This window comes from Equus quagga, chromosome 15 (genome assembly GCF_021613505.1).
Source record: "Equus quagga isolate Etosha38 chromosome 15, UCLA_HA_Equagga_1.0, whole genome shotgun sequence".
NCBI classification, from domain to species: Eukaryota; Metazoa; Chordata; class Mammalia; order Perissodactyla; family Equidae; genus Equus; species Equus quagga.
In genome coordinates, this window is record NC_060281.1 from 55,513,112 (window position 1) to 55,540,812 (window position 27,701).

General features: G+C 38.1%; 1 protein-coding gene across 1 annotated transcript; it reads left to right on the forward strand.

Annotated features, from left to right (window-relative positions):
* The first annotated feature begins 5,948 nt into the window (after nucleotides 1–5,948).
* Nucleotides 5,949–25,791, forward strand: EEF1E1 (eukaryotic translation elongation factor 1 epsilon 1). Its single transcript, XM_046641494.1, has 4 exons — nucleotides 5,949–6,066; nucleotides 9,661–9,861; nucleotides 16,022–16,117; nucleotides 24,524–25,791. Exons 1-4 carry the CDS (start codon nucleotides 5,980–5,982, stop codon nucleotides 24,662–24,664), a joined length of 525 nt encoding a protein of 174 aa, XP_046497450.1. The 5' UTR covers nucleotides 5,949–5,979; the 3' UTR covers nucleotides 24,665–25,791.
* The last annotated feature ends 1,910 nt before the right edge of the window (nucleotides 25,792–27,701 follow it).

Consider the following 27,701-nt stretch of genomic DNA (forward strand, 5'->3'; position numbering starts at 1 on the left):
GATCTCTTATTTCCATTCATATGCTCTAATTACTTTCTCTTATCTCAGTGCATTGGCTAAAACCCTCTAACACAATGTTATAAAATAGTGGGGATACTGAGCATTCTTGCCTTGTTCCTAACTTTACAAGAAAGCCTCTAATGTCTTCCCAATAAATAAAAAATAAACTGCTACCTTTGGAACTTCAGGGCACACACAACACATGCATATATTAATTGCTATTTTATTGAATGTTATTGATGTGAATGAATATTAAATAATATGAAACTTTTATGAGCCTGTAGAGATGATCATATGATTTTTCTTCTTATCTGTATTAATATGATGGATTATATTCATTGATTTCCTAATGTTGGACCACCCTAGCATTCTTTTTTTTTTGATGAGGAAGAGTGTTCCTGAGCTAACACCTGTGCCAATCTTCCTCTATTTTGTATGTGGGATGCCACCACAGCATGGCTTGATAAGCGGTGTGTAGGTCCACACCCAGCATCCAAACCTGCGAACCCCAAGCCACCGAAGGAGAGCCTGTAAACTTAACCACTATGCCACTGGACCAGCCCCGACCTAGCATTCTTGGAATAAATACTACTTATTCATGATGCATTATTATTGGTTTTTTGTTTTTTTAGTAAGATTAGCCCTGAGATAACATCTGCCACCAATCCTCCTCTTTTTGCTGAGGAAGACTGGCCCTGAGCTAACATCCGTGCCCATCTTCCTCTACTTTATATGTGGGACGCCTACCACAGCATGGCTTGCCACGCGGTGCCATGTTGCACCCGGGATCTCAACCAGCGAACCCCAGGCCGACGAAGCAGAACATGCGCACTTAACAGCTGCACCACTGGGCGGCCACATGCAGCATTTTTTAATGTGCTGATGGATTCTATTTGCTAATATTTTATTTTTGACTTTTACCTTTATATTTATAACTGAGATTGTTCTGTAGTTTTCTTGTTTGGAGAAATCTTTGACAGGTTTGGGGACCAATGTTTTACTCCCTTTGTAAAATGAATTGCCAAGTTTTTCTTCTTCGTCTATGCTCTGGGATAGCTTTACCACCATTGGGATGATCTGATCTTTCAGTCTGATAGACTCACCTGTGAACACACGTGGACGTGGTATTTTTATGTGGGGAAGCTCTTTTACTCCTTCCTCTATCTCTTCTGTAGTAATTATCAGTCTATTTAGAATTTCTGTCCCGCTGGTGTCAATTTTACATTGCACTTTTCTAGAAAATGATTCTGAAAATTTTTTCTACAAAATGTCACCTAAGTTTACACATTTATTCTCATAGACTTGTACAAAATAAATCTCAAGATTTTTAAATTTTTCTGTTATGAGGGTTATTTCCCCCTTGTCACTTGAAATTTTGTATTTGTGCTTTCTCCCTTTTCTATTCGCTGTAGTAGCTAGTAGTTTGTTAATTTTGCTGTTTTTCAACTTTTGTAATTTGACTTTATGTATAAGTTCTACTCTTCTGTTGTTGTTTTCTTACACATTTCTTTTATCTTTATTACTTCTTTCCTTCTGCTCTCTTTTGGCTTATTTTTAAATTCTTTATCTAGATTTAAATTTTATTTATTTTTTATTAATATAAATATTTTATAGTATAGATTTTCCTCTTCTAACTGTATCTCAAAAATTCAAGATATTCTGCGGTTTCACCCTGTTTCCTCTTTCACCTAAGAGTTGTTTATTAGAATGTTTTCTGTTTTTAAAAAAAGCCTTTTAAAATTTTTATTTTATTATTAGTTTCTGATTTTATTGTATTGTGGTCAAAGAATCATGTTTTTGTTATTTTTATTCTTTAGGATGTATTTACGCTTTAAATGTATTTTCTTTGTGACTCAAGATATGATCAGTTTTCATAAATGTTCATGTACACTTGAAACGAAGGCATGGTATGCAGACAGCGGCCCCCAAATATATCAGGTCCTAATCCCCAGAACCTGGAAACATTGCTTTATAAGGAAAAAGGGTCTTGAAAGATATGATTGAGTTAAGGGTTTGTGGATGGGGAGACTACCCTGGGTTATCCAATTGGGCCCTAAATGCAATTACAAGTGTCTTTGCAAGAGAGAGGCGGAGGGACATTTGACACACACAAAGGAGAAGTCTGTGAAAAGACGGAACAGAAATAGATTTGAAGATGCTGGCCCTGAAGATCGGAACAACGCCGTCCTGCTGACACCTTGATCTTGGTCCAATGAAACTGATTTTCGACTTGTAGCCTCCAGAATGCAAGAGTATAAATTCTGTTATTTTAAGCCACCAAGATTGCATGAATTTGTCATAGCAGCCATAGGAAACTAACACAGAAGGTGTTTTCTCTATTTATCAGGTTTGAGAGATTTGTATATGGTATATGTTCTGTATTATTGATTATCTCGTCTCGATTTTTTATATTATTCCTGATTTTTCGTCCCCTTTCTCTGTCTCACATTGAGAGAGAGATATTAAAGGCTCTTATTATTACTGGGTTTCTATTTCTCCTAGCATCTCCTGTTGTATCCGCTGTAGTGAAAATTTTGTCATGTTATTGGATACATAATATTAATCACTATTTTATCTTTATTTCGTACTGTAGCCTTTAGCATTATAAAGTACCCTTCCTATTGTTTTAGGTGTGCTCTTGTAAACAATATAATGTGAATTTTGCTTTATTGGCCAATTCAAAAAAATCCTTTTCTTTTTAAAGGTGAGTTAAGCCTATATATATTTATTAATATAATCTAGATAGTTGTCTCAGTTTTGTAATACTGATTTATGCTATAGAAACTACACACACTCATACAGACAGACACACAGTCATCCACTTACGTGGTCTGTTTTATTTGCTAGCCTTCTCTCTTTCTTTTGGCATTTAGGAAAATTGGTGTTTTTGTTTCAAGGTTTCCTTTAGAATAATACCTTTATATGATAACCTTAATCCCCTCTTCTTTTGGATACTGCCTATCAGTTACCTATTACCAACAATATTGGAATTAGCTAGTAATCTTTTCTTTCTCTTTCCCTCCTGCTCTTTCAGCATCTAATTTGAAATAATAGTTTTTTCTTCTAATTAATATCTAGGACAATCAGCAAGCTGTTCTCATTTCCATATGCTCTTCATCTTATCGCCACATTTTTTGATAGTTATGTCAATGGTCAGAGTTTTTGATAGTTACACATTTTTGGTAGTTATGTTGTTTCTATAATGCAGAGCAGATAAGCATTGCATAATGAGTGCCTCCTTTATTTGAATCATTTTGTCACGGTACAAGAGATAAATATGTAATCAATGGCCCTTGAATATAGAAGTCAAACTCAATTTCTGGGATTACCTTACAGCCAGGACACAAGCAAGTTCTGCCAGTCACACATTTTGATTCAGAAGTGAGCAACGTTAGGAAGCACACTGTGTATGGAGCCGCCATTTGTGCTGCAATAGCTGGTAGCCCAGGGCATCCAATTTCCAAAGGCAACAGTGGGAGAGGAGCAGTTTCCCAATGATTTTAAGGTCATGCTCCTGATGCAGAAGCGGCATTGGTGCTCATGGCAGTAGCAGCTGCAGTAAAATCTAATTTCTGGTGTTTGTACTTTGTAGCCATCACATCAGTGGGCAATTCTCCAGCTTGGTTTTGGAACCCTAGCTTTGAGATCGTTTCTCCAGCCTTCTTGACGTTATTGTGAACTTCCTAAAAGCGTTTAATATATCTCTCCTCTGCTTAAATTAATCAGAGTAGATATTGTTGTTTGCATCCATAAGCACTGACTAATACCTAAAGGCCACACATCTCCCATTATTGTTGTGAAGATTGAATGATATAATGTATGCTAAACCACCTAACACACAAGAGTGCTTAGCAAGTCTTTGTTTCCTTCTGGCTTCACGGAGGAGGGAAATAAAGGATACAGAGGCAGCCACGCTAGATCATGCTGAAGTTTCTGAAATAGATTACACTCATTAAAGATACATTCAGTTCCCTTTGTCTAAGTACTGAATGCTAAAACCTCAAATGCTTCTTGGAATCTTTTTAGTCTATTAAACAAAGAGAGCAAAAGTAATAAGCTTTACATGCAGGACTGGCTATGCAAGTCATGAAGCTTGGTATTAAGAGTAGAGAGTATGACAGGGACACCTAGACCCCTTTCTCTGTGGCCACCCCTAAATTCTGTTCAAAACAAGCAAGCCACTATATTTATATGCCACAGTTGGCCACAACAAAAGGTTCTTTCAGCCAACAATACAAAATTGTACAAGTAGTGCAGTTACACTACAAAATTACAATTACAAAATTACATCAATAGTACAAAAATACATGTTCACTTTAAGGCAAAAAGTGAAATATATGTTCACCTTAAATATCGAAAGATGGAATGTCGATGTCAAAAGGAACCAGAGAGAATATCTAATCCGAGCCCATTCGCTTATACTTGGGGAAACTGAGTCCCAATGGGGTTAACTGCCTACCTAGAGTAACACAACTAATTAGTGCTGAACAGAGACTAGAGCCTCTGGCTCCTGAAATCCAGTTTAAATCTGCCTCTTTTTATATGGCATCACCTCCCTTCCTTTTCATCTGAGAAGTGCTGCAGTGGTCAACCAATTTTCTTCCCCAGTCCTGAACATCCACCTCAAAAGTAAGAATATCAGAGAAGAAAAGGAAATTCAAGGTTAAAAACCTTCAGGACTTGAAAGGAAGAAGGAAGCTTATAACTACATTAAAACAAACAAACTTTCTTTTTAACTGCATAATCTATCTGCAATAATTCAAATCAAAGTGCATGAATTAAAAAGTGATATTCCACCCATTTATCCAATGGTACTCTCCCAAAGTTATCACTTTCATCATTTGGGTGAATATCCATTCTCAGTTTAGTCATTTATCTCAGGCCTTATTTTAAATCTACCACTCACTGGAATTAGATAAACGTGAATTTTTTTAAAAAATGTTTTATTTCAAGCAAAAAGTGTGCCTAAACACTGAAAATAGACATGTGAATTCTCTCAGAGAACTGGCCTTTTTGGAAGTAGGGAAAGAGTCATTCAGTTCTCTATAAGGAAAATAAACCAATAACTAATGCACAATAATCCACTTATACGGGAATTTCCTTTGTATTTTATTTATGTTGATTTGGATAAATTCTCTTTCCCTTACATTTACTTCTGCTGCCAGTGTTAACTCATTAAGTATTGAGGGGTAGAGAACGCATCAACAGTGACAGCATATCCCACTAAACTTCTATATTTCTGATTTAGTGATTAACTACCTTGCAGAATTTCTTTGCCATTTCTCTCAGACTAATACACGTTTTGGTTATTCATGCTTCAATATGGAGAGAAAATCAGCCATTAATAGTTTTAGTGATCTTTATTTGCAATACGAGAAAGATGAAGTACTGATATGCTCCATGCATAATCTTTAAATCCATAATTCTACTGCTACTATTGAACTGCAGATTGGGAGAAGAAAAATTAGTTTTTCCAATTCACCATTACAACACAATTAAAATCCCCATGAATAATGCTATATGTTAGAAATTCCAATAAATTGTGAACTCTTTGCTACTCAATTCAATTGTTCTAATTCACAGAGTCTTCAGTCAAACGAAAGTAAATTTCGGTTCCATTTATGTATAAAAAGTCTCTTAGCACGTCAAATGAGTTAACTAGTTAACCCTAGCAGCCAGGCCAAGAGCCTGCGGTTTAGAAGTTGGCAGATCCTGTGTACTGCAACAACCAAAGCCCATCTCCGAGGTAGGTCCTCCAGAGCTCCAAGAGGTGAGAATCTCTCACGACCTGTCCCACACCCCTCCGTCGGTCCCGCCCCTTTCCTTAGCCCCGCCTCCTGCGCGCAGACACGCGCCTTCCACGCCCCCCTTCGTTCAGCCAATAGCCGGTGACGCTTGTAGGAGGGGGCGTTCCCTCCCCGCCAATGCCGGAGATCCTTGCTGTCCAGGTCCCGCCCCTGCCAGGAGCTCTCCCGGAAGATGGCGGCGGCCGCAGAGTTGACGCTGCTGGAGAAGTCCCTGGGGCTGAGTAAAGGGAACAAATACAGCGCTCAGGGCGAGCGCCAGGTGAGAAACGGAGGTGGAGGTGGACGGGAGTGGGGCCTGCTGAGCCCGGGTGCACCGGGCGGCCGGCACAGGCAGGCGGAGCGAGGATGCGGCTCCCGGGCTTTCCACGTGTCCGCGCCCCGGCTGGGCTGGAGCCTCTCTGTCTGCTCTTGCAGCCCTGGCTCTCGGAGGGAGGAAGGGAACCCGCTCCAGTGGGCTCGGGCTGAGCTTTTCTTCCTGGGAGATTATCATCATCCCATTCTGAGAAAGCGAGGAGGATCCTCAAAGAGCCCTTAGATAGACCAGCCTGGAGGCCCCGCGTTTGCGCTCAGTGACAGCGTTTACTGTGACAGGACCTTTCATTCAGCATGACGCGACTACCGCAGAGCTAACTGGGTGCCAAGTAGAAGTGTGCTAGGCCTGGGGTTAAGGCGGACACGCTCCCTCCCCTCACTCAGAAAGTGTGCTTTGCAGCTGGGTGCACAAACATTGCGACTATTTTAATTACAATACTGAAAAGTGCTACATTGAAGTGAAGACGGCTGAGAGAGCCCATCATGGTATTGGCTCAGTCTGGGAGATTCAGGGAAGGCTTTTCTGAGGTCTTGTGATAGCAAGTTCATTGTGCAACGTGCAGAGAATGAGAGGGGAAGTTACACGGTATGAAATTGACTGCTGAGGTATAAGGACACAGATTTCTTAGGGCATTGAAGGACATTTGTGTTTTATAAAGATCAATGTTTGCCTCAGTGGGAATGTATTAGAGGAGAATGATTGTAGGAAGACGACTTGGGATATACACATTTTTTGCCCCTTTGAAGTTTTTTCTGGATGATGTTTTCGTTCTTTCTTTTTCTGTTTTTCATTCTAGTCCGTGTTCAAATCATGTCCCTAAAGCACTATTATTATCATTTTTACAGTAAGTAAAACTGGAATGTAGAAAGGATACATGACGTGCCTGGGATCAGCAGAGTGGGCATTAGTGCCCAATGGGCCTGCTTTTGCTTTTTCCTCTGGCCTCATGCTGCTTCCTTCTCTTCAGCCACTACTCCCTAGTTTGGTTTCTGTTTCTTAAGGCGCATTGCCAAGAGGTGAGTCTTGCCTTCAGGGAGCTTGTTATCTAGTATGAGAAACAGTCCTCTGCAACTAATTTAAAGCAGAACAAAATATTTACAAAATGGGGGGAAAGATTGTGGAGCACTGTGGAGGAGAAAGTTAATTCAGACTGTAAGAATGGGTTTGTACGCTTCATGGAAGAGCTGGTGTTTAATTGTGTAAGACCAATAAATTATGAAAGACTGGGAAGTTTGAGGCAACTAGGAGAGCATATAATGAGTGGTGCAATGCAACATAAACCCAGAATTACAAATTGAGGCCCAATTTTGAGGACTTTGGAGTTCAGAGTGTCATTTCTTATTTTATTTTAATTACAATTTTTTTTTTTTAGTGGAGGACAGCTATTGAAATTTTCTGTTTGTGTATTTGCGGAAAGGGATGAGGACGTGTGATAAGATTCAGTCATTTTTTGGAAGACAGCTGACAGCAGTAGTCCAGCAATAAGGCATCCTCTAATGTTACCAATAATAATTAAAAATGGAAAAAAATCCAGAGATTCAGCTCTAGGAGAATGGTTCATTAAATTATGGTACATCAGCACATTGGAATATTGCTTAAACAGCCATTGAAAGTGATCACTTTGAAGGCATGGAAGCTTAAGATGAGTATGAAAATAGTATATGTCCCATGATTTCAACTGCATAAGACTCGTATACTTTAGGTTGTGTAGAGGAAAGAGAATGGACTTTGGGCAAGTTACACTTTATTCAAACCCTGACTGTGCCATTACAAACTTGGTGACCTTGGTTCTTTATCTGTAATATGAGGGTGAGATTACTAACCTATCTTAACAGATACAATGATTAGATGAGAAAGTAACTGGGAATTTTTTGAGTAACTGTGGTGGGGTGGATAATTTATCTTCATAAATAATTCTCTTTAGAATTGTCATTTTCCTCTCACACTCAGCAACTGCGAGTTTTCTTTCCTTCTTTCTTCCTTTTTTTTTTTTTTAATATAACATGCATTCAGAAAAGCACACAGAGCTCAGTGAGTTACCATGAAGTGAACACACTCAGGTAACCACACAGCTGAGGACAGAACATCACCAGCACCCTCAGAGTTCCATATTCTTTTCTTTTCATGCGTTTTTCTAAAGGAAATTATTGGTGATCTTGGAGGTAGTGCTTTCATTTGAGTGTGAAGGCAGAAGTGAGACTCCGAGGAGCTCCGTAGTGAATGGGAAGCAGCAGGTGCGGTGGAAAGCCCAGACTACCTGTCGGTACTTCCTTCAGCTTCTGGAGGGAACGTTTCAGTCCTCATCGGTAAAATGTTATCTCTCCATATACCTCACAGAGCGCTGTTGACCTCAATGTGCTTGTGAAAGTGCGCTGCGAAGTGTAAATCATTATACCAGATACTGTTTATGGCTGAAAGAGCGGCAGCTCCAGAAAGTGCTGTCTTCTGGTTTGCTTAGGTTGTTTAGATTGTACGCCTGTTATTTATAATTGGTCTGCCCTTTGGATGATACTTTCCATTTTCTTTTGAATGTCTCATAATGCTTCGCTTAGTTGTACATCAAGAACATTTCAGTTAATTAGCAATTTCTTATAATCTCACCCTTTGTATTGCTGTTACAATAGGGGCTATAGGATTAAAAAGTAGGATTAGGGGCCAGGCCGGTGGCACAGCAGTTGGGTTCGCATGTTCTGCTTTGGCAGCCCAGGATTTGCCGGTTGGGATCCCCGGGTGTGGGTCTGGCACCGCTTGTTGGGCCATGCTGTAGTAGGCGTCCCACATGTGTGGTGGAGGAGGATGGGCGCGGATGTTAGCTCTGAGCCGGTCTTCCTCAGTGGCAGATGTTAGCTCAGGGCTGATCTTCCTCAAAAAAGTAGGATTAGTTTTCAGATGATTACCTGAAGCCTAGACTTTATTATCGGTAGTCTCTATTACATTTTGGAACGTTTTCAAAATATGAATTATTGGCCGACATTTAGAGTGACCTCACTGTAAATGACTCCAAAACTGATGAATATGCAATCCATGGCAACCAAGCCACTGTCACAGTCAGCACTAGTTAATGAGATAGCTAATTATGTTAGACCACATATTGCTAAAGCCAGCCTAGATCCCATTTGGTGGTTCTGACTATATCACCATGAACCCAGTGTTACTATAATTGTTTCTTTTTTTTTGTTATTACAGAAGTCAGGTTTATTTAAGTATGTTCACCTTACTAAAACAGGATATGGATAATCCTGATTGAAATTAATGCAGTATTATTAGGATTTCCATTTTCTCTTTTTGTACATACATAGTTATAAATTATATAGGAACATTATACTGATTTTTGCAATGTTGTTACCAGTTTCATCATCAAGCATCTGTTAGCAAATGTAAATTATATAACTGCTATTTTTCTGATTTCCATTTGTACGTAATTTAGTATCGTGAGAGTATTTGAAAAAACACTTGAGGGGTTTCACAGTTTCTTAAAACTTACAGTCGTGATGGTATGTTTTTAAAATTTATCTGAAGCACTTTTTTTTTCTTTTTAAGATTCCGGTTCTTCAAACAAACAATGGCCCAAGTCTCACAGGACTGACTACCATAGCGGCTCATCTAGTCAAGCAAGCCAACAAAGAATATTTGCTTGGGAGCACGGCAGAAGAAAAGGCAATAGTTCAACAGTGGTTAGAGTACAGGGTCACTCGAGTAGACGGGCACTCCAGCAAGGATGACATCCACGCTCTGTTGAAGGTATCCGGACTTCACTTTATAGGCTGAAATGCGTGAATATTAACAGCAGGAATCTCTCTCCCCTGAGATTGAATAGCTGAAGCTATTGGCCGTCTTTCCTTGTTTCCTTCTGCCTCGGGGTAGTTTGTACCTGTTACTACCTTTGCCTGGAATAGACTCTGCCAGCCCTCTCCCTTCAGATCTCAGCTCAGGTACCCCTTCCTCAGAAACGTGCTTGACTGTCTCTCTCTCAAACAGATGCTGTTCCTGGTGCTATATTCTTTTCCTTCATAACACAGCACCCTATGCTTTCCTTTATAACGCTCATCATTGTCAATAATTATAGCTTTGTATGATTTTTTTTTTATGTGATGGCTTAATATTTTTCCCCCCACTCTGCACCCTGATTCCCTAAGCAATAAAGTACTTCCTCAAAGGCAAGGGGAAGTCAGAATCTTTGGAGGTTGTAGTTTGAAAAAAACTAGTTGATCTGACTTACTGCTTTAGGATTTGTATTTTCTTTCCAAAGAAGTCCAATTAGAATAAAAGAATCTACTGATATAAAATACAAACCAGATATGGCTCCAGAGTCACCAAGAATGAAAAACATTCCAAATGAAATTATTTCTGTTAATTATTTATATAAAAATAAAACGGGTTTTTTTGTTTTTGTTTTTTAGGCTTAGAATTTGAAGGAACCTTAGAGATCATCCAGACAACCACTTATCATTGCAGGAATCCCTCTGTTTCCTAATTTTATTCCCATTATCATATAAATTGGTAATATAAGTTGTTCAAGAAGATCTTATAGTACGGAAAGTTTTTCATTTGTCCCTGGGGGGAGAATGGTTTAAACTGTATTCCTGGTGATACCATCAAGAGAACTGGTAGAGAATAGATTTCAGGCCTTGTTGCTTTATAGGTCTGTCATGATCAACTATTCATCCTTAATGTTCATGTTCACCCTTCCCTCTGCCCCCTGCCGTGCTCGGCAGCATTACCAGAGGGAGCAAGCATGTCTTCCCTCTAAGGGAATGTGAGATTTCAGGCAAATAAAAAGTAAATATAACTATCTCTTATCATTTTCCAAAAGAAAGGATAGTAATAAAGTACTTAATTCTGAAATATATGGACAGAATTTCATAGAATTGGGTTTCGAGGTTCGAAAGTTGTATTCACAGATATGGTATTAGGAGCATAGAAGGAATTCCACCAGACCGTTGCATCTGGGATATGTAAATATTACCTGAAATTTCAATCAGGAGAATCTGGAGATAGTGACATTTTTGAAATGTACAGGGCACTGGGTGATTGGGATTGTGGTCCTTGCTGTGTTGCCACAGTTTGCTCATCTGTGCCTACAACGATGTGCCAGGTACATGTAGTTCCAGGGGGTGAATCAGTGGCCGTCAGACACAGTCGCTGCCCTGAGAGAACTCGGACTGTGGGGGAGACAAACGTGTGGGTAATGGCCTGTAGAGGGATTGTTGGCTACGTAAGCCCACAGGAGAAAGGGCGCTTTGCTGTTTTGCTTTACTTATTGCTATTTCATGGTAGTGTTTTTATTTTAAAGGCATAAATATTTATTATGGAAATTTAGCAAATAGAAATAAGCAAATAAGAGAATTTCAAACAGTGGTCCCACTATGAAGAGAGAACCGTTAGTAACACTTATGTTCAATCATCAAATATTTATTGAACTCCTTTTGTATTTTTTCCATGCTTTTTCTTTTCATATACACGTGTTTGTGTTTTATTTTAAAAAGGAGCAGCTATTGGACACTGTAACTTGTTTTTTTGTTCACTGACAATGTGTTGTGAACATCTTTCCATGTCCATAGATAGTTATTTACACTGTCTTTCTGATAACCTGCTAGTACTCCATCATACAGTTATATCAGAATTGAAATAGTCTATCCTCATATAGTTACTAGCTTGTTGCTAAATATTTTAACACATTCCCATTTGTTTTCTTGGGCTAAATTCCTACAGGGGAAATTGCTGGGCCAAAGCTGTATACATTTTTACGGCTGTTTTGCTCATTTGCCCTCCAGAAAAGTATATTGTTATAGTTCGGTGGTATATAAGAGTGGCTTCTTCCACTAAACCCCTGTTCACATGTATATGACCCTTTTTCTCCCCCACTACCCCAATCTCATTACCAAAAGAAACCAACAGGTGATTTCTTTGTTCACTTGGTGTTTTTTTCCTTAAAATTATTAATGCTGTGGCATTTTTTTCATAATGCTTATGAGCATTTTTATTATTTAAAAAAATTTGCTTATATTTATTCTTTGCCCATTTTTATACTGGGCTATTTCTCTTTTTATTGGTTATTTTTAAAATTCCTGCTGTTAGGATATTATGAAAGAGTTTAATTCCTATTGTCTAAGGGTCCATTTCAGTGCTAAAAACCACGATTCTAAGTTCAAATGGCTCATAATTAAGGTAATATGTAATTTCAAAAAGCAGGCATTGTGAAACACTAACATTTATTGAGTCTAGATGGAGTATATATAGTTGTTTATTATCCTACTTTTTCAATATTATTAGAAAGTTTAATAATAGACAAGAGGAAAAAGAAAAATCAGGTGGAACTCTATAAGCAAAAATATTTTTAAAAGTTTGGCAATGGCATCAGAAAGACTTGTGGGAAAAAAAGAGGAAATGAGCATCAGACATCAGGTTTGTTCTGTGAATATTTTGAACGTGTGAAATTCTGTTTTGGTAGGAAAAATGTGATTTATATCACTAATCAGAAACATATTACATAATCAATTTTTTTAAACTCCATTTTCTTAGAGTCTTTATAACTAAAGACTATAACCTTAAAAAGTCTTTATGACTAAGACATAGATATGGATTCTATTTTAAGAACATTGTTAAATGTTAAGCAGTGTTAAATTATTGTTTCAGACCTTTTTTAAAAATGCTTCTTAAAATTAATGAAGATATATTTATTGTATTCTTATGCTTTGTCAGAGTTGTTTCATTTGAAGACATTTGGAGAGAAACCATCTCTAATTTAACAGATTACTATAGAATTTAAGCGGTAGCCCATACAGACCAACATATTTTATCCTCTCTACCCAAATTTTACTTTGGTTCTTCTGCATTTTTCTCCTCATTTGTGTCCACATTCCTTTATGTCCTCATCTGTACCACTCCAGCAATTTCATATTCATGTACTGTTTTGAAAATTACTATCTTTAAACGAAGACATGGGCAAACTCCAAGAGATTAAATACAATTTACCAAGTATTTACTAATTACTGAACCACTATGTACCAGGCATTTGAGATGTGATTTGAGAATTAAAACAAAATGCTTTCTCTACAGCTTGAATTTTTCTAGAATAAATGCTATTGACCAGTGGCCAATAACTAGTCTTTAGACTAGTTTAACTAGTCTAAATAATAATAATAACTAGTCTTTAGAGCAGCCTGTGAGAAAATCTGATATTAGTTCATGTAACCTATTTATAAACTTTTTTCTGAAGGTTATATGACTCTTTTGTCTCATTTAATTTGAATGTAATTTAACATAAATTCCTGTGCTGTTAAATTACATGCTAATTTTGAGAGAGACCAAAAGTATTCATATAATACTTTTAATCTAGATTTTTTTGTTTTCTCCAGAAACTAATTGACTTATTCATGCTGATCTGTCAAACAATACTTCTAATTTAGATTAAGACCTTTTAAGATTTTTATTTCATTTTTTAACATGTACTTTAACATTTTTTTTCCTTCAAGAGTGCCTTTTGGCTAGTTATGGAGCTCAGTGCTTACTGGTGTTTTTTTGGTAATGATTTTAAATGAATTCTTTTTTGCATATACTTAAATTAACATGCCTTTTAAAAATTGATGCTCATTGTCTGGAGAACAAATGACAGAGAACTTTCTGCAGCTTTTTTTTTCTTCTTCTCCCCAAAGCCCTCCAGTACATAGTTGTATATTCTAGTTGTAGGTCCTTCTGGCTATGTTATGTGGGACGCCGCCTCAGCATGGCTTGATGAGCAGTGCCATGTCTGCGCCCAGGATCCAAACTGGCGAAACCCTGGGCCGCCAAAGCGGAGCGTGGGAACTTAACCACTTGACCAAAGGGTGGCCCCTTTCTGTAGCTGTTTTATTTTTTTTTTTAAATGGCAGTAATGGGATTTTTTTGTTTCTTTTTCTTTCTTTTTTTTAAGATTGGTACCTGAGGTAACATCTGTTGCCAATCTTCTTTTCTTTTCTTCTTCTTCTCCCCAGAGCCCCCCAGTACGTAGTTGTAGGTTCTAGTTGTGAGTGCGTCTGGTTGTGCTATCTGGGACACCTGCCTCAGCATGGCCTGATGAGCAGTGCTAAGTCTGCGCCCAGGATCCAAACCAGCAAAACGCTGGGCTGCCAAAGCAGAGCACCCGAACTTAACCACTCAGCCACAGAGCCGGCCCCTTTCTGTAGCTTTTAATGGTACTCTATTTAAAACTGGAGTCTTTAAGGTGTTAGAAAAACTAGATGTCCAGTTGTAAAAGAATGAAGTTGGACCCTTACCTTATACAATATACGAAAAATAACTCAAAATGTATCAAAGTCCTAAACATAAGACCTAAAACTATAAAACTCTTAGAAGAAAACATAGGGGAAAAGCTTCATGTCATTTGATTTGACAGTGATTTTTTGGATATGATACCAAAAGCACAAGCAACCAAAATAAAAATAGATATATTGGACTACATCAAAATTTAAAACTTCCATGCATCAACAGATAATCAACTGAGTGAAAAGGCAACCCATGGAATGGGAAAAAATATTTGCACATCATATATCTGATAAGGCGTTAATATCCAGAATGTATAAAGAACTACAACTCAACAAAAAAAATTAAGAACACAGTTAAAAAATGGACAAAAGACTTGAGCAGGTACTTCTCCAAAGAAGATAGACAAAGCTAACAAGCATATGAAAAGATGCTCAACAGCACTAATCATTGGGGAAATGTAAATCAAAATCACAAGGCGATATCACCTCACATTAGGTTAGCTGCTAGGTTGGCTACTACCTAAAAAACGAGATAGAACAAATGTTGGCAGAGATGTGCACTGGAAACCTTATGTATCATTGGTGGGAATGTAAAATGGTGTAACTGCTAGGAAAAACAATATGGCGATTCCGCAAAAGATTAAAAATAGAATTACCATATGACCCAATAAGATCCAGTAATTCCACTTGTGGATATATACCCAAAAGAATTCAAACTGAGTCTCAAAGAGATATGTGTACACTCATGTTCATAGCAGTATTGTTCACAATAGCTGAGAGGTGGAAACAACCCAAATGTCTATAATGTCATTGATAGATGAATGGATAAACCAAATGTAGTATATATATACAATGGAGTATTACTCAGCCTTAGAAAAGAAAGAAACTCCAATGCCAGCTACAGCATGGATGAACTTTGACAATATGCTGAGTGAAATGAACCAGTCACAAAAAAATACATACTCTATGATTCCACTTATATGTAGTATCTAAAGTAGTGAAATTCATAGAAAACAGAAAGTAGAATGGTGGTTGCCGGGGCCTGAGGGGAGGGGGAAATGGACAAATTGTTTAATAGGAATAGAGTTTTAGTTTTGCAAGATGAAGAAATTCTGAAGATTGGTTGCACAACGATGTGAATACACTTAACACTTACTGAATTGTACACTTAAAAATAGTTAAGATGGTAAATTTTTGTTATGTGTTCTACCACAATGAAAAATTTTAAAATATACGTATACAAAAAGTGCAATAAACCAATAAATTATGATTCTCTTAAGAGAAATTATTGAGGAACTTTTTATATTTTAATGTAAAAAATAAATGTAACATGAGCATGGTTTACAAAATGTTTCCCTCCAAAAAGATAAAAATTACAGTCTTTGAGATGATCATAGATGACACTTTGAATATCATTTTCTAATGTTTTCTTATTTCTTTAAAATAAGACTAATAGTATCTACTCTTTTTAAAAATGAAGTGATTTGGTATATGATTGGTGATTTTGAATGAATCTGAACCTATTAATGTCAAAGATTAAATTTATTAAATGTCTGTATTTTGTTTTCTATAGCCTTCTAAATGTTTTCAGTCAAATGATATTGTAGTTAACTTCATTATCTTTTTTATATTAATATTTTGTTATTTGTCTTTTCTAGGATCTTAATTCGTATCTTGAAGATAAAGTCTACCTTACAGGATATAACTTTACCTTAGCAGACATCCTATTATACTATGGCCTTCATCGCTTTATAGTGAGTATTTGAAGAGTTGCTGGCTTTTTTTCTGTAATGTTCAGAATGATTTTTATTTGTCTTGAATTTAAATCAAATTTGCACTTTCAACTCATCAAATAAAAAGGAAAGCAATTATTTTTATACAAGATAGCTTATGCAAACATTCCTTCCATGTATCCATTGAACACAGTAGCTTCCTGTTCCCTGACCTGCTTGATTCCTGTTCTTGCTTCTGCTCTTCTTCAAGACGACTTCTCTTGCCACCCTTTGGGCTTGGTCATCATCACCTGGACCCCATCGTCATCATTCTGCTCCACCTCTATATCTTAATTCCGGTAACCCATCTTCTGGGCAGCTTCTTATCCTACCTCTTAATCTCTTACTCCCTAATCCCATAATTTTCTGAAGTAACTTGATTCCTTCTCTTTTTCCCAATCTGTACACTTTCTTCCCCATCCAGCTTAGATCTCTTGCATAACTTCGACTACATTCCCTGATTAGGGTCTTCAGCTTCTTTGCTCTACTGTACGTTTACCACCCTCTCCCTGTATGTCCCCAACTCTTGTTCAGTCCAAATAAATGCCTTCAGTCCTCTATCCAGACTGAGCTCTGTTGGAGAAATCACAAAGCTATAGAGTGGAGCCACTGTAGATTGATGCTGTCCAGTTTCAGCTGGGCTCTCATACTGATCAACTCTTTCATGCCTCCCAGGCACACTTCTAGAAATTTAGCACTTTCCTCAAGCCCCACCCCTCATCCTCCCTCTATCTTCCATCATTATTACAGAGCCTCCCTCCCTCATTCAACTAGAAAATGGAGGCCATGGTTTGAATCCCCTCATCTTCCAGCCCACCTACACGCACATCCCCATCCGTCTTGTCTCCTTTTTCTGGCCTCAGAAAGGGTCTTGCTTTTTTCCTGGGCTAATGCATTCATCTAGCCTCTTACCTCAACTCCCTCTCCACCTCCTGTCCCCTGTCTGGATCTTCTCCCAAATTTTGTTTCCTTTCTTTCTCATATCTTCAATTTTTTCCCTCTATCTGGTCAATCTCTTTAATTTATATTGTTTCCCATCTTAAATTTATTTACAAACAATTATGTAGCACTCACTATGTTCTAGGCACTGTTCTTTATGCTTTATAAATGATATTCATTTAATCCTTATAACAGCCCTAGGAGGTGGATGCTATTATTATCATCCCCTTTTTACAGATGAAGTACTGAGGGCTGGAGAGGTCAGATGTCTTCTTTGAGGTCACCCAAGTAGATGACAAAACCAAGTCTGGAAACCAGGCAGTTTGGCTTCAGAGTTTCTTTCATCTCTCTCTCCATTTAAAACCTCTCAACCCCCAACACGCCAACACCTGTATTCTCCCTGTGGAACAAGAGAACCCATACATTTTTCTGCATTCTGCACCTCATGCATCCAGTCAGTCAGGTCCTGTTGTTTCCACCTCCCGGATGCCTCACGTGTGTCTCTTCCTGTGATGCCGCGTGACGTTGCCCTAGTTCCAGAGTTCATTATCTTTGGTCTGGGCTGTGGAAATGGCCTTCGGCCACCAGTCTCATCTCTTTTACAGTCCATCTTTATTGCCACTGGAGTGATTTTTCTCATGAATGTGTCTTTTTCTTTCTCAAAATAATTAAGTAGCTCGTCACTCCCTAGGATAGGAGACCCCTCTTCATGTGACCCTGCCTTCCTCATCGCCCTCATTCTCCCCTCATGTCTCTCTCTCACCATAACATTCTCCCTGGAGTCTCCTCAACCTGTGCTCTCTGCTCAGTATCCTTGTGCTGCTCTTCTCTTTTGCTCCTTGGTCCCAGCCCTTATCTTCCTCCCAAATTCGTTGGTATTTCTTCAGGTGTCACTTAGTTCCAGCACTAATTTCCTGGCAAAGTCTTCTCATGCTCCTGAAGCATTCTGAAGTGCTCTTTCCTCTGTTTGTTTTTGTACCTCACAGACTGCCTCAGCTCCGGCTCGTTTCACTTTGTACTGAAATTATTCTTCTTGGAAAATTTCTGTCTCTCTTAAATGATGAACTGCTTGAGTCAGAGATTGTAGCAATTCATTTTTGTAACACCACTGTTGGACATCATTCCTGGCACGGGGATATAGTCTATCTTCCCCTCCATAAACATTGAAGAACATATTTAACATATTTCTTTATCTCTTTGAAAGAGTTTAATACTTATTTTCTCATTGTACCTCATTACTATGAAGAAGATAGTGTAGTGTTCTCCTTCCATTACAGAGAAGGAAACTAATGCTTAGGAACATGAAGGGCTTTATGCAAAGACACAGAGCTCAGGTTTTGGAAGGGCCAAGACAAACTAGGTCTTCTGGCTCAAGTGTCATAATGTGCGAGGAAGCTCTTTGTGAATGAAAATACCATGATAATGAAGGATACTTACTCTTCGTCCCCCCTCAAGCTATAATTCTTCAATTTGGATTTGCTTGACTTATAAGCATTATTTCTCTAAGAGCCCTAAGTGATTGTGTTAAGTTCAAAAACGTTATTATTGTAATGGCCTAGTATGATCCTTAATTCAGCATAATATTCTCTATTATTACACGTTTACTTATTGAGAGCTTATTATATGTGCCCATTATACTACGCTTGAGGGGCATAAAAGAAATATAAAACTCTATTTGTAAGCAACTATTGATCTCACCAAAGAGATAAGACTGCTTTATGTGAAAACAATTGGCGAGTAAGAGAAGATGGAGTCCAGTGCTGATTTCTGATCAGAATATATGTGATCAATTAAAGAGGCAGATAGAGAAAAATAGGATGGAGAATCATGAAATTGTCAGAAAAATATCTGCAGGATTTGGGTGGCTTTGGCTGTCTGAGGGAGTTGCCATCGTCTTAGAAAGCTTATGATAGTTTGACTATAAATATTGTTCGTAAGTGGATGACCATACGATTTCTCATCCAAAACAACACTTTTGACAGTGAAAGGAGGGCTATTAATAATTATGCTGGGACAACAGAAATAAAGTGGGCTGAATGTTCCTTTTCTTAGGAGGAATATGATTCAATTTTAAGCAGAGTAAGGACATTGAGGAGGATCATGTCATGTTTCTCTTTGTACCCCTCCCAGCTCTTGGCACAACGCCTTGTGCAGCTAAATGTTTATTGAGATTAGCAATATTTAGCAATCTCTACCTCTTTATATTTCCTATTTTAAGTTGTATATCTTTATAGTGAAAGGGTAATCCTTAGTTATATACTTCAGTATAATTAAATCTAAAGTACTCTTATTAAAATGTGAAGGCAGTTTAAATAGAGCTGAAGTACTTTCATCACACCAGCCTCTTTTTATTCCATTTTAGATTTAGTATATTTTATTAGCTTTTTGAACTTCAGATGGTGACCTGGCGCAGCTTACCTCATCTCAAAATGCAGAAAGCCTCCACGGTACAGAGGCTTTGTTGTTAATAAGGTAGCTAAGGATCCTTCTGGTGGTGGCAAACCTACATCGTACAGTCTCACAACTTGGAGGAGCCCAAACTTGATTTGAGTGAGGCTGTGCTGCCAAGAGTATACCTACTTTACAGAGGGGAGCAAAAACAATTTGTTCTAAAAACAACAGCAGCACTCTTGTTGACGTTTTAAAAATATATTTAAATATGACCTTACTTAATTTTAAAGCTTAATATTAAGGGAAATGTCATCTCTAATCCTATGTGTGATGCCTGTCAGCAGACTAGTGAAGGCCCATCAGGACCATCGCAAGGTCTGCCTTCGTGTAGTGTCAAGCTGTCATTTAGAAGGAGAGCATTTCTCCCATCTAATTGAAAGAAAAAAGATGATAATGAGGTGTAACTCTTGCAAACCAAGTGTATACTCTATTTTCATTTTTCTCTCCCTGGCTCATGCAGGTCGTGCGGTAGGGAAAGGAGTACTCTGAGGATGAGGGGGCTTTGCCAGCAGAGAGAGCAAGGCCGTAATTTCATAGGGCAACGCACTCATAGCACCAGCCGCCAAGTGATGTAATTGTGAGTCTGGGTGCCTCGAGGGTGTTCGGTTTGCAAGCACGTTGGAAGTGTTTCGTTCAGTGCTGCACCTTAAAACTAGAGTTACATTAACAATATTTAATGATCTGCACCTATTTCTATTTCCTATTTTGTAATGTATATCCTCTTTACATGTAGCGGCTAGGATATTATGATTAAGAATATTATGCTTATCTTTTTCAAAAAAAAATTGAGTGGAATATTATGTAAATCACTCTGTTAACGATCTCTTTGGGTTCATAAAATGAGCCCATAACCAAAGCATCTCTCCCACCCTGGTCCAAGTGCAGCCAGAGTGCGTGGGAGAAGTACCACCTTCTCAAGAAACAGGCCTCACTGACCGAAACCCCTGCTGCGACAGAATTGCACCGTGGTGTTACATGACATCCCTTTGAGTTAGGTGTAAATAGACCCAGGTGAGAAAACAGTGATTCCTAGGTATTCCGTTGAGGCAGGGTAGATGTGCAGTGCAGACTGGCATCTGCTCAGGTTCGTCAGACAGTTTCTCATGCTGTGTTTACTTTAGCAGTGTATTTATTTTTGCCCTCTTGCATTCCTTCAATTATTTGTTCATGTTATTAAAACTTAATATGTAGTCAGCACACTGTACAAAACAGCAGTCAGGGAACCTGCCAGTCGTCAGATAATCCCACTGTATTTTGTTTCAGTGTGAGCCCAGTGTTAGTTGTGGCTGAGTTACTCTATTTATAAGATCTGGTCTATCTTCATTCCCTTTGAGGAACATTACGTTGTTCTTCCTTTGTTAAATTGCCAGTTAGTGTGGCTGTTTATTATCATGCCAGTGACTCATTGCTTTCTTAAAGTGATTTCACTAGTAGATAGCAGTCCCTATGAACAGACTGTTACTCAAGATTATTAAAATCCTTTGTAACGTTGTGTGCTGCTTGACTGTAAGATTGTTATCAACCGAAATGCATTTGTTTTGAAGTTCAGAGCCGTTGGAGGTATGCTGTTCTTTTAGAAAGAAAGGAAAACTAAAAGACATAGCTGCAGAGCCGTCCAGGGACGCTGACCGTAAAGAATGTCCCAAGGCAGCGTGGTGCCAGTTAGAAAGGTAGCAGCGTGCATTTCACCCTGTTCTGGAATGAGGCCCGTGGAGTGCTTCTCACATGTCTTCATGGAAACTTAGTGACTAAGAATATTATCTGTTTGGCTTTAAAGTTCAAACTAGTTATCTGGTGCCAGTGTAAATAAAAGAAATGATTAAGTAGAGAGAGCCAAGCACCCCCATAGACACACTGGCGTGTAGACCAATAAGAAGCAGGAAATTGTAACTAGAACAGTTGCGTTGTGTTTCCTGTGGTAAAAAAGGAAAAATAAAAACCTAATTGACTAGAAAGGGATGATGGAAAACCATTGTTATCAGTGAAATAGTTGATGGGGATCTCATCCAAAAAGTCCTAAGAAAGCTAAGTTTGGTGGTGGTGGGGAATCTGGTTTTTTGTTTGTTTGTCTGTTTACAGTAAGTTCAGGAATAGAACGTCCACCAAAAGAGTAGCCGAGGTAACAAATCAAGGTCAGTCGTCATTTTCTCAGACTCAAAGGACGAGCTCCAGACTTTAAACTAAAGGTTAAGTGGTAACCTGATCCTTTTGGAAAAGCTCTGTGTATTTCTGGCAAAATTGTCTCAGGGAAAGTGAACAGATTTACATTCTCTAAAATAGATCATCTACTTAAAAAATACAGGAACAAAAATTAGTTTGTCCTGTTGGTCTCTTCATAATCCTTACACTGGAGACTCTGACATTTTTAAGTTGGAAAATATTGATTTTTGCTGTGTGTTGTATTTTGTTGTTGTTGTTGTTGCTTAAGTCATAGGCCTGGTGGCAGCATATGCCTGTCCTGTGTGAAAGCAGATGCTGTTCTGAAATGTCGACAGTAAACATGCCCTTCGTCCCCTGTGTCAGAAGCTGAGTGACCAGCTAGAATGTAGATCAGACAAACATCAGTACTTTATCATTTGCAGATGCTTTCCTCTCAGTGTGTTTTAATTCATTCCAAAAAATGGCATCTCACAGAAGTGCTGAGTGGAGGCGTTTTATAGTGAAAGAATTCTGAAAACGCTAAATTGTTTAGAAAAGTGGTCAGATTTGAATCGTCATATCTCAGCAGCTGTCATGAAATCAAGTTGGAGTAAAGCTTGTTCCTTCTGTTTGCTTTAACTATCAGTAAAGAGGTTCACTGAAGTTGATTTTGAAATTTATTTGTTTATTTATGAAAACTCACTCCCATTGCCTGGTAGGTTTGCAGCTGTTTACTAGTGGTTGAGCTTTTTAAAAGTCTTTTCCTTTGAAAAACTATGCATGTGACTAAGGTCACGTACAGTAAAGATTTAGAAAAAGAACAAAAAGTGAGCTCTTTTACAAAATGTATTTTACCTTTTGAAATATAAACTGATATTCAGTTTATTCCTCAGTGCTTAAGTGCCTTCTATATATAGCACACCAGACCGTTAGGAGTAATGTAGTTCTTTATATGTGAAATCAAGAATTCTCATTTAATAAAAAGTAACTTCTGCATAAAAAAAGACATTCTTGACCAATTTTCTTGACTAATGTGTTAGTTTTTTATCTCCATGCCATGGACTAACTATATTGTAGGTGAAACAGTTATAGTAATGTATTTCTGAGAGCCACCTGACAGCCCCTTAAACAAGATGAGTCTGTTGTTATAATTTGCTATATATGTATATATAGCAGCTTGTGTAGGACTTAAATTTTTATGTAACAGAAACAGTAAGACTTTCACTGCTAATAATTTAGGTAAACTAGGCCAACAGAAATAAACATTTAGACCACCCAAGAGAATGTTAAAAGATCAGATATTGATACAATAGTATCCTAATGTCATAAAGGCAAAAAGGAAGGTAGGATGACTTGTCAATTTTTCTCTTTTTTTTGGCCTCTTCTCCCCAAAGTCCCACAGTACACAGTGTACATTCTAGTTGTAGGTCCTTCTAGTTGTGGCATGTGGGATGCTGCCTCAGCGTGACCTGATGAGCGGTGCTGGGTCCACGCCCAGGATCCAAACCGGTGAAACCTTGGGCTACCAAAGCAGAGCGCAGGAACTTAACAACTCGGCCACGGGGCCGGCCCCTCAACTTTTCTTTTTAAGTTGCCTTATAGTAAATATAAAATGAAAATATGAGCTCAGTTAAACATTTATTGAGAAAGTACTGTGTCTACCTTTTAATTGTATTGTTAATACTATTTTATATTCTGTAAAACTATTGCATACTAGAGTGATTTGTTCTTAGTTTTGTTGACCTGGTAATTTAGCAGAATATTTGCCTGTAGGCACGAGGATATGCTAAATTCTGAAGCCACAGGACACCCATCTCACTAAAAGTGCCTTCCAACAAGCCGACTGCTAATGGGTTTGAGCCACATGCGGGTGACTGAGGGTTTTTTCTATGTAAACATTCCTGTCGGTTTTACAGAGACTTGCAATATCTGCTAAATAAATAGCGAGTTAACAGCATGCTGAGGATCTGCACCACTCTCGCATGGCCATGGCTGAGTTACTGCCCTGCTGGCTTTCGTTTTACCTGACAGCCCTTCATGGTTCCAATCCAAGCTTGGTCTTACACAAAAGTCTGAGTCGCCTTCTTTGGAGCCTGAGCCCAGAGAAATGATAGGCACCAACTGTTTGTATTGCATTTTTCTCTGACCAAATCTCTGGGCATTCTGAAGCTTGATAGTAAATTCTCTGAACTGCTACATCCACTAAAGATAGAGTTCAGCTTTATTGCAAACAGTTTAGAAGGTCTGTTGTTCATCTGAGGCATATGCCGCTAGAAATAGCCCTTCCTTCTTGTATTAAGCAATAATCACTTAAAATTAAGTAGGTCATTCTCTTCTTGCGTAAAGTTTTCCCCAGAGTTTAACAGAAAGGAAGTAGTAGTCTATATATAGAGAGCAGCCATCCATGAATGTATAATATTTGAGTTTACATAATATTTTCGCGTTTGGTATGTTAGATAGCAGTAAACCATTCTTTTTTAGGTTTGCTAAAGATATTGGAGAAAGGAGCATATCTTAGTCTTTTGGAAGCTATTCTCTTCTTTTCTCCTGTTTTCCTTTCCAGTAAAGTAAAAAACAAACTCTTTGGGCTTCTAGATCCTGGTTTAATGTAAATTTTTCGTTTGTTGAAAACCTGAGATTTCCCTAGAAAGCACATCTGGTTTTGAACTGTACATAAAAGCATTAAACAAATGGATAGCTCGTCCAAGTGGCTAAAATTTTTGACTGCTATCTGAATATGTTGGCTTTGAGAACTGTTTTTTTTTCTCCAATTTCTATCTCCTACTCAAATGATATTAATAGTTTTGCTTATGTAATGTCTGTGTTGTGTGTGTGTGTGTTTTTTTAATCTCTACCTAGGTTGACCTGACAGTTCAAGAAAAGGAGAAGTATCTTAATGTGTCTCGCTGGTTTTGTCACATTCAGCATTATCCAGGCATCAGGCAACATCTGTCTAGTGTTGTCTTCATCAAGAACAGACTATATACGAATTCCCACTAGAAGACCTCCATGCTGTACAGAAGAGTGATTAAAATATTTAAATGGAAAGTGTATTCGGGACCAGAGGACTAACATAAATTGATATGCAGTCATTCTTTATTTGTTGAAGTTGATAGAATTTTTAAAGTATAAAATGTGTCCCAATGTTTGATTTGCTCTTTAGTTGAAATTTTTTGCAATTTTTTTCTGTAAAAATTCAACTGCTGTCAAAATTTGAGTTGAGAACAAGTAATAAATTACCTTGTTTTTATAGATGAAATTTATTTTAGTAAAAGTTGCAAATCAGTGTTTAATCTTTAAAAAAATAGTCCTTTCAATGTTTGACATATTTGGCTATTTATTGACCTCTTTTTTCGTATTTTACAATTCATTTTCCCCTTATGGATATTTACAGTAGTTTGTTTATTAAGAACTGTAATAAACTGTGCCAAGGATACCGAAAGGGAAGACAGATGGATTTGTTTTCATATATTTATGTGAGCCAGTAAACGTGGTTGAAAAAACCTTTTTGTTTCTTTCTTTCCTTTAGTCAGTATTCATTGAGGTGAAACTAACTACTGAACTGCCCTAGAGGGGCCTGGAATAAGATGGAGTCCCTGTGTTGATGGTTCTTCTCTTATTGTTGGTTTACTGGAATATGCAGTAGCTAAAAAGAGATGGGAAATTCCCACTGTCCCACTAATCTTGCACTTGATAACTACTAGATTTTTCTGAACTAAAAGCCATCTCTCATAGAAGGGCTGCTGTTGAAGCACTATGTAAAAAGAGACACTTTATTAACAAATATATACACTTTATAACTCTTATGGGCTGAGTGAATAAGTAATTAATTATTGAGAACTAAAGAGCTTATATACTTACAAATAATAAGAAAAATAGTTGTTGAGCACTTTACTGTTTAATACTATTTAATATTTTGGTGCTGATGCTGAATCTAAGTAGTATACAATTCAAAATTCAAGTGGAAAGAGCAGAAACTTGGGAAATATACAGCCCTCTGGTTGAGTCCTGCTTTTATCACTTACTAGCTGTATGACCCTAAGCAAATCAGTTAACCATATTTTCTTAATCTGTAAAAATAAAAATGAAATGTAAAAGTAAAGATAACTGTTCTGAAAATTAAAGGATAACATCTAGCTCATGGCTCTCAGTAAAAGTTTCTCCTTTTGTTTGTAAGAGCCCCCATTTTTGTCCTTCATGTTAGTCAAGAGATTTCATTAGCCATATATGTGAGTATACGGTAATAGAACAAAACAGTTTTTACAGGATGAGATTTCACAATTCATTGCCCTTGGGAGCATTTTTAATTTTATAAAATGGCCTGTAAATTAGAAACTGTAAACTTGTATTTGCATATGCAGAGACTAGAGGACTCCAGCTAAATCTCGGGAGTCGGGATGTGTGCGACAGAAGTAGGCCCAGTCTGTGACTGTTCATGCACATCGCCACCCCAGCAGGGTCTGCTGTAAGCGTTCCACATTTTGTTTCACTACTGCAAATTACTCCTTCCCCTGAACACGTTTCTCGTCTGCCCCTGCACTCCAGGAGGAGGTGAGCGGGACAGACATGGTCGACAACAGATGGGCTACCCAGCCTTCCCATCCCAACCATTTCATTCTTTTCCTTCAGGTTAGGTCAGCTGTGAGGAAAGGGCAAAAAGACACCTCTCTGCCTCTTTGCCAAATGTCCCCTCTTCCCCCTTCTACCGTCTGAGGCTTAACCCTCTGAATCCTTACATCTGCTAGTCAGTTCTTTAATGAAGTGCATAACATTTCTTCAGCAGACATTACCTGGAGCTACGACCCGCCACCAAGTAGGTCTTAGAGGATGAGGGGATGGCAAAAAGATAAAGACCTGGCTCCTGTAGGCAAAGGTGAGATAATGTTCTCAGTATCTCAATTGAAACAATTATTTCCTCAGAGAAATGCCACTGGGCATCACGGGTCATTTCTGTCAGGTGCTTCTCTGCCTGAAATGCCCTTTCCTTCTCCGTTGATAACCTCTTCAATCTTCAACTTTGTCATGTCCTCCCGAAAGTCAAGTTTATCCTGACCAACCTGTCCCCTCCCACGCCCGATTCTGGCACGAACATCAGTGTACTATGTTTGATTTTCTGTCTCTTCCACCATACTGTTAGTTCCTTGAGAGGAGAAACTGTCTTTTTCCCTTGCATATCCAGCCCTCAGAACAATGACTGGCACACGACAGTAGATGCTTGAAAAGTGTTTGTTGAAAGACTGTAGTCCATTTTGAGCTGACCAAGGAAAGTTTAACTGTAAACTGCAATTAGATACAGCTGTAAATAGCAGAAGAGTTAAGTAACATTAAAGTGGGTTGTTTTTCTCTCATGTAAAAGAAGATAGACAGTCCACGGTTGATATTAAGCATGCAGCATGCACCTCCCATCTTTCTGCTTCACCATACTGAACAAGTAGTTTCTTTCTCAAGTTCAGCTTATGGTCTAAGATGGCTATTGGAGCTCCAGACAACAAGTCCATGATCAAGACCTAGAGAAGGAGGAAAAGAAGAAGGCAGAAAGACGCCTCTCCCACCGAAGTCAGTCCACTTGAAGGACCTTTCTTGGAAGCCTTAATCAGCAATATCTATTTACATATCTTTGGTCATCTCAACTGGGAGGGAGGGCAAAAATATAGTTCCCTTAGCTCACACATGCCATACAGATCAAAACCTGTGCTCTGTCAATGAGAAAGAAGGATAAAAGGGAGATTAGGTAGGCAGCTAGCTGTCTGTGTCACAATAGGTAGTATTTAAATGGGAAGATACCTTCTGAATGCCAAATAATCAAGTTGTAAAAGAAATTTCATTAGTAAATTGTTGACATTCCATGGGTCATCAATTGGCAGAGAATTAGCATACAATAAATACTTTTCAGTGACCACAATTTTCATGATTGAGAAGCTATTTCAGGATCCTGAAATATTCAGAGTTATGTGGATCTGTTACTACACTTTTAACAACAACAATAATAGCTAACATTTATTGAGCAGTTAGTAGGCATCAGGCATCATTGTAAGTG

Excerpts from the sequence above, each read along its gene's own strand:
- EEF1E1 (XM_046641494.1), top strand. The coding sequence starts at position 5,980 with ATGGCGGCGGCCGCAGAGTTGACGCTGCTGGAGAAGTCCCTGGGGCTG. Across the intron at positions 6,067-9,660 it reads GCGCTCAGGGCGAGCGCCAG|ATTCCGGTTCTTCAAACAAA; the intron begins GTGAGAAACGGA and ends TTTCTTTTTAAG. Across the intron at positions 9,862-16,021 it reads ACATCCACGCTCTGTTGAAG|GATCTTAATTCGTATCTTGA; the intron begins GTATCCGGACTT and ends TGTCTTTTCTAG.